Source organism: Bufo bufo, chromosome 4 (genome assembly GCF_905171765.1).
Source record: "Bufo bufo chromosome 4, aBufBuf1.1, whole genome shotgun sequence".
In the NCBI taxonomy this organism is placed as follows: Eukaryota; Metazoa; Chordata; class Amphibia; order Anura; family Bufonidae; genus Bufo; species Bufo bufo.
In genome coordinates, this window is record NC_053392.1 from 601,090,723 (window position 1) to 601,108,024 (window position 17,302).

The window sequence follows — 17,302 nt, forward strand, 5'->3', positions numbered from 1 at the left end:
GCCCCCTTCCTTTGGCATCTCCTCTGTGTCGGGGGTCGGCGCCCTGTATATACATGTCTCCTGCAGAATGTTGTAGGGTCTGGCAGCTGATCCAGTGAAGGAACATGTGGATGATGAGTGGAGTAGTTCATCGTGCCCTGTGACAATGGCCTAGCAGGGGCAGACACAGAGAGGGCTGGGAGGCTGGCGGAGGCAGTGCTGGGAGGCTGGAGGAGGCAGCCTCATATAAGGAGGTCAGGAGGCTGACATGTGCAGGGAGGGGGGAGGAGAATAAAGGAAGTGACTGTTCCCCAGACTGTACAGGAGCGGAGGGGGATGCGGACGGCCGCCTGCTCAGTGTAGCTCGGGGGGCTCCAGGCTGCCAGGGACACATTTTCTCAATACAACCCACACAAAGGACAGAAGACATGGCATCCATGGCGGCGGCCATAGCAGCAGCCCGCATCTCCGTGTCGGGGAACCGGCCCCTGGACGAGAAGGAGCGGAACAGATTTGCTTATTTCTCGTCCCTCAACTCCATGGCTAAAAAGATCATGAAGGACAAGGAGCGGGTGAGGGAGCGGCACGGTGCCCGGTGGGAGAAGATGCCGCCCAGGGAGCAGGACGAGGCCATAGACAGGAGCCTGGTGGACCCGGAGCTGCAGAAGAGATATGCCATCCACAAGGGCAGCAGCCAAGCCGAGCCCGTGCCCCCCTCCTACCCGGTGCTCAAGACCCCGACTGGCCAGAAGGTGGTGCACTTTGGCGAGGAGGTATGTACTGTGCCAGGGAGGTGGGCGAGGAGGTATGTACTGTGCCAGGGAGGTGGGCGAGGAGGTATGTGCTGTGCCAGGGAGGTGGGCGAGGAGGTATGTACTGTGCCAGGGAGGTGGGCGAGAAGGTATGTACTGTGCCAGGGAGGTGGGCGAGGAGGTATGTGCTGTGCCAGGGAGGTGGGCGAGGAGGTATGTACTGTGCCAGGGAGGTGGGCGAGGAGGTATGTACTGTGCCAGGGAGGTGGGTGAGGAGGTATGTACTGTGCCAGGGAGGTGGGCGAGGAGGTATGTACTGTGCCAGGGAGGTGGGCGAGGAGGTATGTGCTGTGCCAGGGAGGTGGGCGAGGAGGTATGTACTGTGCCAGGGAGGTGGGCGAGGAGGTATGTACTGTGCCAGGGAGGTGGGCGAGGAGGTATGTACTGTGCCAGGGAGGTGGGTGAGGAGGTATGTACTGTGCCAGGGAGGTGGGCGAGAAGGTATGTACTGTGCCAGGGAGGTGGGCGAGGAGGTATGTGCTGTGCCAGGGAGGTGGGCGAGGAGGTATGTACTGTGCCAGGGAGGTGGGCGAGGAGGTATGTACTGTGCCAGGGAGGTGGGCGAGGAGGTATGTACTGTGCCAGGGAGGTGGGCGAGGAGGTATGTACTGTGCCAGGGAGGTGGGCGAGGAGGTATGTACTGTGCCAGGGAGGTGGGCGAGGAGGTATGTACTGTGCCAGGGAGGTGGGCGAGGAGGTATGTGCTGTGCCAGGGAGGTGGGCGAGGAGGTATGTGCTGTGCCAGGGAGGTGGGCGAGGAGGTATGTACTGTGCCAGGGAGGTGGGCGAGGAGGTATGTACTGTGCCAGGGAGGTGGGCGAGGAGGTATGTACTGTGCCAGGGAGGTGGGCGAGGAGGTATGTACTGTGCCAGGGAGGTGGGCGAGGAGGTATGTACTGTGCCAGGGAGGTGGGCGAGGAGGTATGTACTGTGCCAGGGAGGTGGGCACAATGTCTACACAGTGACAGCCTTCTCCATCTAACCTGTAGGGACAAGTATTGTCCTCTGTTATCAGCCAGACTGTAATATTCTTCCAAGGAATGGACAAATGTCTTCTCCACAGTCACCACTTTGCACATCTCCAGTCCTGAGACCCCCCACACACCTGTACACACCTGGATGTGAACGATCGCCGCCGCTGCGGTCTATTTGGTTGTATCCCTTTAAACGCCCATTTCCATGTCACATTATTTACATGTATAGAAGGGTAATCCGGGGGGATACAGCGGAGGAGGCGCCAGCGGAATCATAAGTCCATTTAATAATTAATAGGTATCGGCTTTTTTCTGTCCTCACCCCATCTGTTATAATAGAGACATCTATTACTACCGGCAGTGATACGGTTAAAGGGCTGGGACAGCGGGCGCTGGTAAAATCTGGGCTGTCACCTAAACCTGATGTCGAGGCGGGACAGAAGGGTGTCATGTGGTGAGAGGGGGGGTGACCATAATCCAAATATTACGGGGTAGACTCCATAATGAAAATCTCAAGCTTTGTGCTGGTGACCACATCGTGGGACATTCTACAATATTGTAATCCATAAAAAACGGACACGTGACGGATCTCAGTACGAAGTCGGTCGGTTTCAGTGACTAATTTGTAATTATTATCTTTAGTCAGAGTGGAACATGTTCTGCTTGTTTGCCGTGGAGTGAGCAAACAGGTCCGGGCAGCGTTGGGAACTGCTTGATCCTGTGCAGGTCGGTGTGCGCCCCTTCTATACAGAGTGGGAGCTGAGCTGCAGTACCCGGCACCACCACTACACAGTGGATGGCGCTGTCTGCTTCCGGCTCCATCCACTGTGTTATTTCAGGACAGCCGATCGCTGGGGGAGGGGCTGGTTGTCAGACCTTCACCATTCTGATTGTCATTTTGCCATATTTTTTAAGTTAATGTCAGATCACTTTTCAGAGGGGATCTCTTGTCATTTCTCTTATTAGCCCATTTGTGTTACATAGTTAGTACTGACCTTCCCTTGGTCCCCTGATGACGCCGTCTCTTCCACCTGAGTAGCTATGGACGTCTTTTTCTGTTCAGCTGCACCGACGTTAAGGGTGCAGTCAAACGACTGTAATTCTCAGTCCGCAATTTAGCAGAACGGGTGCGGACCTATTAATTTCAGTGCAGCTGAAAGAAATGCAGACAGCACACCGCGTGCTGTCCGCATCCGTTGTTCCGTTTCGCAACCCTGTAAAAAATATACAGCATGTCCTATCATTTTCTATATAGCGCCGGCAATGTGCTGTCCGCTGTCTTGCGGTCGTGTGTCACGATCAGTGTGGGGGGGAAACTCCACACTGAACACAGGAGGGAAGGGGAACAGTAACAGGGCCTGGAAACTAGGGAAGGAACAGGACACCTCCTAGACAACCCTAATCCGGACCCTGACTACCTATTAATATGAATAGACCTTGAAGGTAGGAATGTTCCTAAGCAGGATACCTAGGCCCTGATTTCCCTATAAGGCCCTGGAATAAGGTTAGGACCTGAGACAACCTATTCCTCCCCAGATGGATGAATGGAAGTCTCTGTCTCAGGCCCAGATACAACACAAACAAACGCGACACTTAAAGGGGTTCTGCAGTTTTTATAAACTGATGATCTATCCTCTGGATAGATCATCAGCATCTGATCGGCGGGGGTCCGACACCCGGGACCCCTGCCGATCAGCCGTTTGAGAAGGCAGTAGCGCCGTGGTCTTCTCGCTGTTTACCGCAGGCCCAGTGACGTCACGACTAGTATCACTGGCCTGGGTGGGGCTAAGCTCTGTACACTTGAATGGAGCTTAGCCCCGCCCAGGCCATTGATACTAGATGTGGCGTCACTGGGCCCTGCGGTAAACAGCGAGAAGGCCGTATCGCTACTGCATTCTCAAACTGCTGATCGGCAGGGGTCCCGGGTGTCGGACCCCCGCCGATCAGATGCTGATGATCTATCCAGAGGATAGATAGATCATCAGTTTCAACAAACTGCAGAACCCCTTTAACTTCTGTAGAGATAGAAGAACAGGAACACCAGAGACGACCTCACACCAGCTCAGCCAAACCCAAATGAACTATCTACCGCATAGTCAGAAGGGTGGGATCAGACTATAAAGGGTAGAAGTGATGACCACTGAGCAACAGCTGAGAAAAGGGAAGTGGTCATTAACCCTATCAACACCGAATCAAGAGAAATCAAGGAGGCTGTTAGATTCCTCCACGCTCAGCCAATACCCTTGATTTCCTGACATCAGTCACCTGAGGGACCGTGACATCATGTGAATGCACCCTAAATGCAGTTGAACAGGAAAAGAAGTGGACACATCCAATCGCAGGGGGAGCAAGAGAGAAGTACTATCTAAAATAGCTTCCCTACACAGGTTAGTACCATGGGCTATTAAGAGGAAATGATCAGAGAACCCCTTTAATTTATTACTACATGGAAACCACCAGCAAGCAGGCTACCTATAAACATGTTTATGAATTTGGAAATTCTCAGACATGAATAAGACATTCAGAGACAGAGAAGGTTTATATATAGAAGGGATGCAACAATGTTCAGGTTAAGGTAAGTAGTTGGAAGAGGATATGTAAATCAGATGTAAAGCAGCTATCCTATAAGCCAATATTGACCTTTTAAACAGGCCTTATGACATGACTTGGATAATAAATAAGCCAGCATCTCATCTGCAGACACCTGTTTTGGGATGATTGTCCCTCATCAGTGCACAGCAGAGAACACTCTGGGTGAGAGGCCTAAGGGCTATTTCACACGAGCGAGTCCATTGCGGGAATCGCGCTCCGTGTGTGAGTGTGATCCTCCGCTCTGGACTTGCAGGAGCGCACGGCATTATCATGGTTTATAATGCTGTGTGTCTCTGCTTGGCCTTATTTCTACAGAATCATACCGACAGCTTTATGTCACTATGATTCTGTGGAAAAAAGGCCAAGCAGAGACACACAGCATTATAAACCATGATAATGGTGTGCGCTCCTGCAAGTCCAGAGCGGAGGATCACACTCACACACGGAGCGCGATTCCCGCAATGGACTCGCTGGTGTGAAACAGCCCTAAGATTCAGGGGAAACTATATCTCCTTACAGGGAGCTCTTAAATGGGACAAGGAGACATAGGCCAGGCAACGCTCCTCTGGAATTCTGGGAAGAAGGGAAGCAAACGAGCTGTTAGCCTATCTGACTGTAATGCCACCAGATGTAACGTAGCTATCAATAGGTCAATGTTCGACCTTTAAACAGGCCTTGAGACATGACTTGGATAAGTGGTAGAAGTCAAAGTAACATCCATAAAAATGCCAAGGTTTCCCAGCAAAGCAGTGCCCAGGGCAAGACCCTGCCTTCACCAGCTTGCCTTTATCCTGGTGCCATCTCTTCCCTAGGTGACGTACAAGCACCTGGCTATTCTCTGATTCCCCAGCTCCGTGGTTCTATTCTATTTGTAGGCACTCTTGGTGGTAGACATGGTTCAGCATGGGCACACTGCTTGACCCGGCTATGCAGTCCCACGCTCAGCAATTTGTGCCATATTAGGGTACTTTCACATTAGCGGCAGGGAAGTCCGGCGGGTGGACAGGTAGTTCACGTATGTCCCCGGACTGCCGCTCCGTCCCCATTGTCTATAATGGGGCGGAGTTCCCGCGGCAGCACAGCAGCGCACGTCGAGAGGCGGCCGGACTAAATGTACTGCATGCAGCTAGTGTGAAACTAGCCTTAGCTTTTTTGGGGGGATCTGACCAGATGGACTACTCTTCATTCCCCATGCACATTAATGTGGAGACGCTTTGACCCAGTCGTCTTGCCATGTGATAATATGACGCTTGTCAAACTCCCTCACATCCTCAGGCCTTTTTTTTTTCCAGTTTTTAACGTTCCGTATACGGAACCATTCATTTCAATGGGTTCGCCAAAAAAATGGAATGTACTCTGTATGCATTCCGAATTCCGTATTTCCGCTCCGTTCACAGATAGAACATGTCCTATTGTCCGGATAACGGACAAGGATAGTACTGTTCTATTAGGCCCCTTTCACACGGGTGAGTATTCTGCGCGGGTGCAATGTGTGAGGTGAACGCATTGCACCCGCACTGAATCCGGACCCGTTCACTTCAATGGGGGCTGTTCAGATGAGCGGTGATTTTCACGCATCACTTGTGCGTTGCGTGAAAATCGCGGCATGTTGTATATTCTGTGTTTTTCACGCAACACAGGCCCCATAGAAATGAACCCCCCCCCCACCCTGCTCCTAGAGGCTAATTAGCATATCATAAAAGTTTGTTTTTCACAATAACGGCGGCAGGCAGTGAGATGGCGCTAAGGCTAGTTTCACACTAGCGGCAGGGGAGTCCGGCAGGCTGTTCCATCGGGTGAACAGCCTGTCGGATCCGTCCTGCCCCCGTCCTGCCGCTCCGTCCCCATTGACTATAATGAGGGCGGGGTTGGAGTTCCGACGTCAGCGCACGGCGAGAGGCAGCCGGACTAAAACTACGACATGCAGTACTTTTAGTCCGGCTGCCTCTCGCCGTGCGCTGCCGTGTCGAACTCCAACCCCGCCCTCATTATAGTCAATGGAGATGGAGCGGCAGTCCGGGGGCACACGTGAACTAGCGGCAGAACAGATCCGACAGGCTGTTCACCCGCCGGACTCCCCTGCCGCTAGTGTGAAAGTACCCTAATATACTTATGTTCAGCTGACGTTAGCACATCGCTAATGTCCGCCAGCTTAATACCCATTTTTCAGGTGACAGAAACCCTCTAAATGTGGCGATGGTTTTGTAGCTGAGGACAGATCAAAGGACACGTTGGGGGGAATTTACTAAGACAGGCTTAGGACCTTCAGTAAACCTGCTGCGGTCCTGAAATCTTAGCCAGTTATGGTCTGGTGTCGATTTCAGCTATCATTTTTTTCCACAGTGTTGTGAGCAGCAGAAAAAAAATAAAATAAAAATCATACAGTTGGTGCAAAAAAGCAAAAAAGCAAAAAAAAATTAATGGAAGAAAACCGAGTTGAATTTGAGTTTTTTTTTTATTTTTTTTAAAATAAAAAATCCAAGTAATTAAAGATCTTGCAGAGAGAAATGACCATTATCTGGACACCCTGGGGCAAATTTGAAAGAAAATTTTGGAATTCCCCGAAAACGTGTAAACCCTCAGGAAGCAGCGTGGATTTGAAGTCTCGATTACTGGCCAAGAGCCATCACCCCCGGTGATCTGAAAGGCTTTACAGAACATCCAGCAGTTATGTAGCAGAGCTGATGTTAACGGTTTCACCTCGCAGTGGAATACCGGTCACCGCTACATTCGTACAAAAAAATCACTACTAGAAATGAACGCAGTTGAGTTGTGATAATTCTGGCAGCAGAATGGACCTCAGGGTACGGTCTACAGAGAGCAGCGCTGGATGATATCGCTGTGACATGCGGTATTATATGTATAGTTGTGGTCAGCATTATTGGCGCCATTGGTTAATGGTTAAAAAAGCCAATGGACTGCGTGCGCCAAATTTATCAAACGGCGCATGTCCGTGTCGATTGTTAAAGGGGTTATCCGTGAATTTGAGACCGATGACCTATTCTCAGGATAGGTCATCAATATCAGATCGTTGGGGGGGGGCCAACTTCGATCAGCTGTTCGTAGAGGCCGCAGCACTCCATGAGCGCCGAGGCCTCTTCCTAGGCCTTGTGATGTCACTGTATATCAGTGAATGGGGCTGAGCTGCCATACTAAGCACAGCCACTATACAGTGGATGGCGCTGTGCTTGGTAACCTGTGAAAAGACCAAGGTGCACATCGGAGCTCTGGTGAGAGCAGCTGCCTCTTCAAACAGCTGATCAGCTGAGAGTCGGACCCCCACCGATCAGATATTGATGACCTATCCTGAGGATAGGCCATCAATATAAAATTCCTGGATAGCCCCTTTCAATTGGGTTCATCTTTAAACCTAACACTTTTGTCTAGAAATGCTACTCCCGTTCTCTGCACCCCTGGAGTGAAACTCATTAACATAGACAGCGACATCTACTTTTCAAAGCTGACCCTTCCCCGAAGCGTCACAGCTTCTTCAAACAGCTGATCGGTGGAAGTCCCGGGTGTCAGACCCCTGCCAACCTAATACTGATGAACTATCCTGAGGATAGGTCATCAATATCGGAATCTCGGAAAACTCCTTTTAAGTCATGCGAGCACTGACAAGTCTAATTTATAATTACTTTAATTCTACAGCCCTCGTTCACATCTCCATTAGGAGATCCGGCAGGCTGTTCCGGCACAGAGCAGCCTGTCGGATCCTCTACTTCACCGCCGGATCTCCATTGATTGCGGTGAAGTCCAGTGGTGATCGAACCGCTTTCCGGCATAAATGTCGGGTTTTGTCTGGTGACAGCCAGCATTTGTACCAGAACAGGCAGCCAGATTTCCTTAACGGAGTTAACATATCCTGTAATAGTATGTAAATATATATATATATCTATAAAAAATATATCTAAAGGGTGGGGGGCACTCGATCTTCTGGTAATATATGGACACGTCTCAATTATAAAATATTTATTTAAAGTGCAATAATATAAAAATCATTAGTGTGATGGGTGGACGTCACCAGGGAGAAACATCCGTCCAACCTCACACTAATTGACGTATGTTTGGGACATTTACATATATATATATCCAAAATATAGAGCAATTCCCAGGAAGCGCTTGTAATAAATTGCAGAATAAGTGAATAGTAACTACTATGGTATAATAATACCGTTTTTTTCAGCACTGTGCATGTGGATGCGGCTGCTTCCATTTTTGTCCTGCACCCTAGCCACCCATCTTTTTGAATTAGAGCAGTATATAGCTGAATCCAACTTTCCGTGAATTCATTTGAGGCCTGTTGACGTAATGTGAGGAGTCATTATAGAGCAGGTTCCCATCTAAAAAAAAAAAAAGGTTACCTTGTTGTGGCGGACGGGTACAAATTATTTTGATCAAAATATTTTTGATAAATATCTCATATAGTGAATACTGCATTAGTAAAATTTATATTCTATATATTATGTTTGCAGTGTTGCTGCACTGTTTGTATTTTTGTACTTTTTTAACACTTTGGTGAGAGTCACTCTTTTTTGTTGCTTGGCACCACAAACAGACTTGGAGAACTTATTTTCTGGTTGCTGTGTTCAAAAGCACTGCAGGGTAAACCTATATTTATGTCTTTCCGTTTGGATTTATTTATATCTGATATCATCAAATCTATAATTTACTTGGAGCAGTCTTAAAATTGGAATTAAAGATTCACGAGCACAAAAACATTTTTATAATGCTTTCATATTATTTTTATACCTTATCTAAAGCTCTTGTACCAAGTCAATAATGTTTATGAGGTTTCCAGTGCATTACATTGGCCTAGTAATAAGGGTTACGGAGTTGGCAATATAAATGGTTCAAAAAGTGCTAATAAACTATTTAAAAATACAAAATGTAAAGTGTTTGACCGTAAAGGAAACGTGATGGGGCTCCACAGGTAACAGGTCAGTTGTACCACATAGGAAACGCCATAAAAACTAAACACATAGTACTGAGGCAGAATTGCATTTTTTTCCCCAATTCCACCCCATTTGGAATTTTGTTTCCAGCTTCCCACTACATCATATGCAATATGAAATAGTGCCTTTAGAAAGTACAACTTAGGCCTCATGCTATATGAACTGAAAAATAAAAATGTTTTGGCTCCAGGAAGGAAGAGTTATCTTTGTCTTAAAAGTATGATCTGAAATATTCAAGTTTGACATATCCAAAAGATTCTGAAGAAGATAAACACACTTTTTCGACCACACTATAATTCTTGATTTTGCTATTGGGGTTGTGTATTTTAGGAACACCCCTGCTATTCCATTGTCCAGAAATGGGGGCGTTAAGTGGTCTAGTTTGTAGAGGTATGGTTCGGGTGCCATTTCCACTCCTAGTGAACATTAGGCTACATCCACATCTGCACACAGTAAATCCTGTAGCCTGGTACAGCAGAGGAGCAGACTACCAGAATTACTGTATCCAGCATAGCTGTACACCGCCGGATCCCCATTTACTACAAGATCCATTGGGTTTCCAGCTAGAATGTTGGCTTTTTGCCAGAAAAAAAACGCTGAGTGCAGCATTTTTGTTGCAGGCAATCTTGCTGGAAACTGAATGGATCACAGTTTAGTGAATGGAGATACGGTGAGCCCTGGCTGTGTCCGGCTGTGCCAGATACAGTAACTCCAGTAATATGCTTCTCTGCTGGGATCAGGCTACCGGATTTCCTGAACGCAGATGTGAACCTAGCCTTAGCTGAATCTCTACCAATATGTCACTGCCTGCCCTGTGAGAGATCTGAGAAGATCGGATAGACTTGCAGCTTGTAAGTCTATCTGACAGGTCTTTCTGTGTTTCCTTTCTGTTTGTTGTTGTGGGCAGGATTCCACCTCTTCACAGGTTCTGCTCGTTAGCTGTTTAAGAGGCTCTATTTAAGTCCGCCTCTTACTGCTGACTTTGCGGTTCATATTTTCCTTCTGGAGTTCTATACTGGTAGTTTGTGGATCCTCTACTTCCCGCTCGTCTCAAGCTAAGTCCTCCTGTTTTCTGCTTTGTGCGTGTGTTGCTGCTAGGTCTCAGGGAGACGATGGTCTCTTCACGGTGGAAGGTACCGTCTGTCTCATTCCCCTCTCCCTAAGTTAGGGTTTGCTACAGTGTCAGCAGGGCTTAGGTTCCAGCGTATGATTTCGTTCATCATCAGGACTTGCTCATACTGTCAGCAGTCAGGGAGAGGCTCCGGGATTGTTAGAAGGTTACCATTCCCTCCTCCCTAGCTTTGGGGCCTAGTCTGTTTACCTGTTGCTGTTTACTTGGTGTTCCTCTTATCCCCACCTGCCGTGACACAATCTGGTTCTACAATTGTCTTGACCTTTAGTTAGACATTAGATCAGATATGAGGGTTTTGTGAGATTAGGTAAATGGGCTCTGGGCCACTTCTGTCCATGGACTTTGTCTGGTTTTGCAACTTCAAGTGGATACCAATGGTAGAGAGGGGCTTTTTCTGAATTTCCTATGAATTGTTAAGGCTCTGTTCACATTTGCGTTCAAAGCTTACCTCTGGGTTTCCACTTTTTTTGACATCAAGAAAACTAGCAGCTGCAGCTCTACTGTTACCACCAGAAATGGTGGAAACCTCAACAGGCCTCACGGGCTTCTAATTAATGTTCCCAGATATTTGTTTGAATGGATCCTACATACCGTAGTATTATAAATAGAGCCCATGATGCTAGTGTGAACAGAGCCTAAAACGTAGTGGACATTATTGCTAAAATGTTTACATGGTTTTTCTTCTTTTGTAGGATATTACTTGGCAAGATGAACATTCTGCACCGTTTTCCTGGGAAACCAGAGTAAGTGTTAGATTTGACATAAATGAGATAAAAATGTCCATATAATCTACTTACCTTCTGCTTACAAAGAGAAAAAAAGACAACACCACTTAGTATATTTCTAACCTCAGAGCTGAGGAACCGAAGGACATCTGAATCAATACAATCCTCTGGGGTGAAGGGTCTACTCTTACATAGCCACAGTAGCATCTGACCTTCTTTATGTTCTGTGTGGCCATCTTCATACCACATAACAGATGGACAATGCTTGATAGGACCTGATTTGTGCCAAAAGATTGTCCTGTTGGCATATGTCTACCGCGTCCTTTTTCTATTGGAAAACGTCCTTTTTCTAAGGCAAAAAACTTTTTTTTTTTTAAACAACGATCAGCCTACGCCAGGGGCGTAGCTAAAAGCTCATGCGCCCTGGTGCAAGAGTTCAGCTTGGGCCCCCCTTCCCTCAGTGCTTGCTGGAAAGCACTGAGGCAAACATTGAAAGTGCACCCCCTCATGCCAAGAGGTGTAAATTGACCAGTATGCACTTTCTATAATGCCAGTGTCTTATGTGGCACAAGGGTCTTTGGGCCCCCTCAGGCTCCTGGGCCCGGTAGCGACTGCTACCTCTGTACCCCCTATAGCTACGCCCCTGGCCTACGCGTCTACATGGCATGGAGTTTCATACGTCTGAGCTTTACATCTACAAATGTGGTGGCCCTCCAAAAACGGTGGCTTCTGCCGAAACTCTTGTGTATGGGGAGTTCCTAACTCTCCCTCCCCCAACAGATGATGTCCGGGAAGACAAGGATTGGACAAAATGAATATTTTTGCCCAATTCTTTTGTTCTCCCGGGAGAAGGGTCTGGTAGTGGCTTTCTCCAGTCTCCCCATAGAATACACAGACACGAGTAGAACACTTAAGAGTATGGGGGAGTCGGGAGAGAGATCCATCAGCTATTGAATATGTATGGGCGCCTCTAGCAGAATCCTAACAATCTGGTTATACAGTTGTGTTGACTACTGCTTGGACAATAGATCAGATACGAGACTCCGGTTTAACCAGTGCGTCAAGCACAATGGAAACCTTGAAGTCGATCATAGATCAGCGGAATATTATGCTCTATATCTGATGGTGACATATTACAGATACTCCTCGTCTTCCTATCAGCCAAAACAGCCCGAACGCAGTGAGCTTTTTTGTGCCATTTTGGTTACTAGGACTTTGGACTTGGTTAAAGCTGGCCACACATATTCAATAGCTGTTGGCAGGACGATGGTTCAGCTGACAGCGATATCTCCGTCCCTATACATACCTGTATGTGTTATCAATGGGGAGAGAGGAGAAAGCTGCAGCCAGACACTTTTCTCCTGGGAGAAGAAAAGGAACTGGCAAAATATTGAGTTTGCCCGATCCTACTCCCCCCAGTATCATCTGTCGAGGGTGAGTCAGGAGCTTGGATGCAACAAGAGCAAATGTGACGACCCCATTGCACCAAAGACATAATTTGCAGAAAAAGTATTTCTGGAACAAAGCCTCAGATCACCAACAGAAAAACTGTGTTATAATCAGGTGAACCACAGCTATGTGTCTATACAAACAGTCTGATAGGGAGGTCACTGGTGACAGATTCCCTTTAAAGGGCATCTGTCAGCAGTTTTGTACCTATGACATTGGCTGACCTGTTCCATGTGTGCTTGGCAGCTGAAGACATCTGTGTTGGTCGCATGTTCCTATGTGCCCGCATTATTGAGAAAAGTGATGGTTTAATATATGCAAATGAGCCTCTAGGAGCAACGGGGGCGTTACCATTACACCTAGAGGCTCTGCTCTCTCTGCAACCGCTGCGTCCTCTGCCCTTTGATTGAGAAGACCAGGTGGGATGATGGTTCTGTCAAAGTCCAGAGGGTGCAGCAGTTGCAGAGAGAGAGCAGAGCTTCTAGGTGTATCGGTAACGCCCCCGTTGCTCCTAGAGGCTCATTTGCATATAATAAAAAATCATTTTTCTCAGCAATGCCGGAACATATGAAGATAAGACCAACACAGATGTCTTCATCTGCCAGGCGCACATGGAACAGGTCAGGTTTCTTGATGCAGTTTTGGAAGCCAAAATCAGGAGCGGATCACAAACAGATAAAAGAATAAAACCAGGAGTCAATTCAAAAAGGGGGAGATATGACTTCTCCTCCTTCTTGAATTCACTTGTGGTTTTGGCTTCCAAAACTACATGCAGAAACCTAACCACGTGCCGTACCCTTACGTGCTTTACAATCCCCTTTGAACTTTCACGCCTCAGGCTTCAGGTTAATGAACTCTTGACTACGAGTCAGGTGCTCGGTGCCCGATACTAGACACGTCCAGGGATTCGGCTGACTATATGTTGTGCCTTGAGCTAGAACTCAGTATTTCATCTTGGCTTCTCCTGGATCTACATAGACCTGGACGTCCGGCCGGTCGCTCTGGTTCTCGTCTCAGTTAATATTCCGGTACAAAGAGACAGAATTGAATTCCTTTCTCTCTGCTATTTAAAATTTGCCAGGCGGCCAAACTAAACAGCTTCCTCTGCTCACAGAAGGCCGTGCATGCTTGTCGAATAGCATACATTCCTGATAAGTGAATAACGTGTAAAAATAGACTCCAGAGCTCTTCGCCTTCTAACAGAGAAAGGCAGAATAGATTTCTCAGTTTGTCTTAAAGGGGTTGGCCGGACTATAGATACCGATGACCCATCCTCCGGATAGGTTATCAATATAAGGCCTCTTGCACACGACCGTATGGCTTTTTCAGTATTTTGCGGTCCGCAAAAAACGGATCCGCAAAAAATACGGATGACGTCCGTGTGCATTCTGTTTTTTTGCAGAACGGAACAGCTGGCCCCTGATAGAACAGCCCTATCCTTGTCCGTTATGAGGGCAATAATAGGACATGTTCTATCTTTGAACGGAACGGAAAAATGGAAATACAGAAACGGAAGACATACAGAGTACCTTCCGTTTCTTTGCGGATCCATTTAAATGAATGGTTCTGTATACGGAGCGCAAAAAAAGGAACGTAAATGAAAAAAAATAAAAAAAAGTTCCGTTCCGTGCTTCCGCACCCGCAAAAAGATAGAACTTGCTCTATCTTTTTGCTGAACGGAAGGATCGCGGACCCATTCAAGTGAATGGGTCTGCGATCCCCATGCAATTTGCGGTGCACAGCACGGGCTTCACACGTTGGTGTGAACGAGCCCTAAGATTGGTGGAGGACCGCGGTGCCAGAAGCTATACAGTGTACGTAAGGCTCCCTTAGAATGGGAACTTAGGTGCAGTACCCAGAAACGGCCACTACACTGTGTATGGCGCTGTCTGCTTCCAGTTCCATACACTGTATAGTTTCTGGCTGCCCAAAACAGCTGATCGCTGGGGGTGTTGGACCCCCACCAATATATTGATGACCGATCCTAAGGAGCCAGGGGTTTGACATCCCTATAGGGCTCTCCTGGACCTATTTGTCATTCTGGAGTCTGGGGAAGCTGAGCGGCAAAATTATTGTTACCCAATCTTCCCAAATATAGCTGAATAGAATATTTAGCATCCGGTCAGAGGAGGATTTGTGTATAATTTCACATAGGAAAGGGTAACTTGCAATAATGGTCAGTTTTGGTCTGGGCCTACTGTAGCCTCAAATCCCTCAACAAAAAATACTCTGTGTAGAAGAGGGATCTCAAATTCAGCCGGATATATGGGCCACGTTCATTTCAAATATGATACAATACCAAATTATTGTCAAGAGAATATATCACCACATACCTCTTACATCCAGTGATGTCTCCTCTGATGTAGATCTTCTCCATTGTAGGCAGACCACCATGACAGCTTCTTTCAGCTTCATCTCTGCAGACTTTACCACACAGACATCTTAGTTTCCTCAATTTTCCATCATCTTCCCCGTTCTGGTGCCCCAACCGTGTCATCCTGTTGCCTCTCAATACTGTGCCCGCTGTGCTTCTCAATACCCACAAACACGATACTGCAAAAACAAACACAAAAACTGTGCCATACAGATAGTCCCCCATAGTTATAGTGCCCCCTACAGTACCCCAAATAATCATAATGCTCTTCAAGAGTCCACCCATTAGTAGCCATGCCCTCCATATTTTGCCCAATAATAATGCCCCCACAGTATCCCCGGTAGTAATTATGTCACCATGGTGTCCCCACAAGTAACAAGGCTCTTCTATAAGGCACCCCTTTAGAGCTCACAGCAGTAGAAAAAAAAACCTTATAGTGGCCTTAGTATTTATTATGCCCCCTATAGTAGTTCCAGTAGTTATAATGCCCCCTGTAGTAGACCCAGTATTCATAAAGTCCCCCTGTAGTGACCCTAGTATTTATAATGCCCTCTGCATTTCCCCTGTGTAGTTATAATGCCCTCCTGTAGTACTCTGGCCTATATTAATGCCCCCTATATTATAATGCCCCCACTGTAGTGCTCCAACCTGTATTACTGCTCCAATAGTTACCCTGTATTATAATGCCCCCCCCCCCTTCCCCGTAGTTCTCTGGCCTCTATTAATGACCCCAGTAGTGCCCTATATATTATAATGCCCCCCTGTAGTGCTCTGGCCTCTATTAATGACCCCAGTAGTGCCCTATTTATTATAATGCCCCCCTGTAGTTTTCCGGCCTCTATTAATGACCCCAGTAGTGCCCTATATATTATAATGCCCCCCTGTAGTTCTCCGGCCTCTATTAATGACCCCAGCAGTGCCCTATATATTATAATGCCCCCCTGTAGTGCTCCGGCCTCTATTAATGACCCCAGTAGTGCCCTATATAGTATAATGCCCCCCTGTAGTTCTCCGGCCTCTATTAATGACCCCAGTAGTGCCCTATATATTATAATGCCCCCCTGTAGTTCTCCGGCCTCTATTAATGACCCCAGTAGTGCCCTATATATTATAATGCCCCCCTGTAGTGCTCTGGCCTGTATTAATGACCCCAATAGTGCCCTATATATTATAATGCCCCCCTGTAGTTCTCCGGCCTCTATTAATGACCCCAGTAGTGCCCTATATATTATAATGCCCCCCTGTAGTTCTCCGGCCTCTATTAATGACCCCAGTAGTGCCCTATATATTATAATGCCCCCCTGTAGTTCTCCGGCCTCTAATAATGACCTCAGTAGTGCTCTATATATTATAATGCCCCCCTGTAGTGCTCTGGCCTCTATTAATGACCCCAGTAGTGCCCTATATATTATAATGCCCCCCTGTAGTGCTCTGGCCTCTATTAATGACCCCAGTAGTGCCCTATATATTATAATGACCCCCTGTAGTTCTCCGGCCTCTATTAATGACCCCAGTAGTGCCCTATATATTATAATGCCCCCCTGTAGTGCTCTGGCCTCTATTAATGACCCCAGTAGTGCCCTATATATTATAATGCCCCCCTGTAGTGCTCTGGCCTCTATTAATGACCCCAGTAGTGCCCTATATATTATAATGCCCCCCTGTAGTGCTCTGGCCTCTAGTAATGACCTCAGTAGTGCCCTATATATTATAATGCCCCCCTGTAGTGCTCTGGCCTCTATTAATGACCTCAGTAGTGCCCTATTTATTATAATGCCCCCCTGTGGTGCTCTGGCCTCTATTAAATGCCTGCAGTAGTAACCGATTTATTATAATCCCCACTCCTTTTCGTGCTTCAACCTTTATTAATGCCCCCAGTAGTGCCCCATGAATTATGCCCCTCTTCTAGTGTTCCAGCCTGTATTAGTGCTGCATCCCAGTGCAGCGGGTCGCGATGACATCACTGCAGCCTTGGGCAGTCTCAGGCAGTACGATCCGGGAGGTGTCATTGCGACCTCTTGCCCTGTTCTACTGCCTCATAAACCTCCTAGTGGACTGAAGCTTATGAGGCCTTCACAGTGGGGGCAGGACCCATAGGTTCCTGTGGCCTGCCATAAACTATCACCGGCTGCCTCGAGGCCGCAGATAATTGCCTCAGGAAATTTGAGACCCCTGATCTAAAGAAATGCTCCAGCAAATTAAGTGTCTGAAGCAAGAAACATCTGTATATCAAAGGTACATGGGATCTTGTCTGCAGCTTGTGAACATACCATCGCAGCAGTGGTCTCCAACATGTGGTTCTCCAGCAGC

The 17,302-nt window shown here is 47.5% G+C and overlaps 1 protein-coding gene across 1 annotated transcript in view; it reads left to right on the forward strand.

Annotated features, from left to right (window-relative positions):
* The first annotated feature begins 271 nt into the window (after nucleotides 1–271).
* The window catches only part of C4H1orf198 (chromosome 4 C1orf198 homolog), a 34,270-nt gene continuing 17,239 nt past the window's right edge, over nucleotides 272–17,302 (forward strand). The window contains exons 1-2 of the mRNA XM_040430543.1: nucleotides 272–752; nucleotides 11,137–11,187. Coding sequence (XP_040286477.1) covers nucleotides 408–752; nucleotides 11,137–11,187 — 396 coding nt within the window. The 5' untranslated portion in view covers nucleotides 272–407. The remainder of the gene's footprint in view (nucleotides 753–11,136; nucleotides 11,188–17,302) is intronic.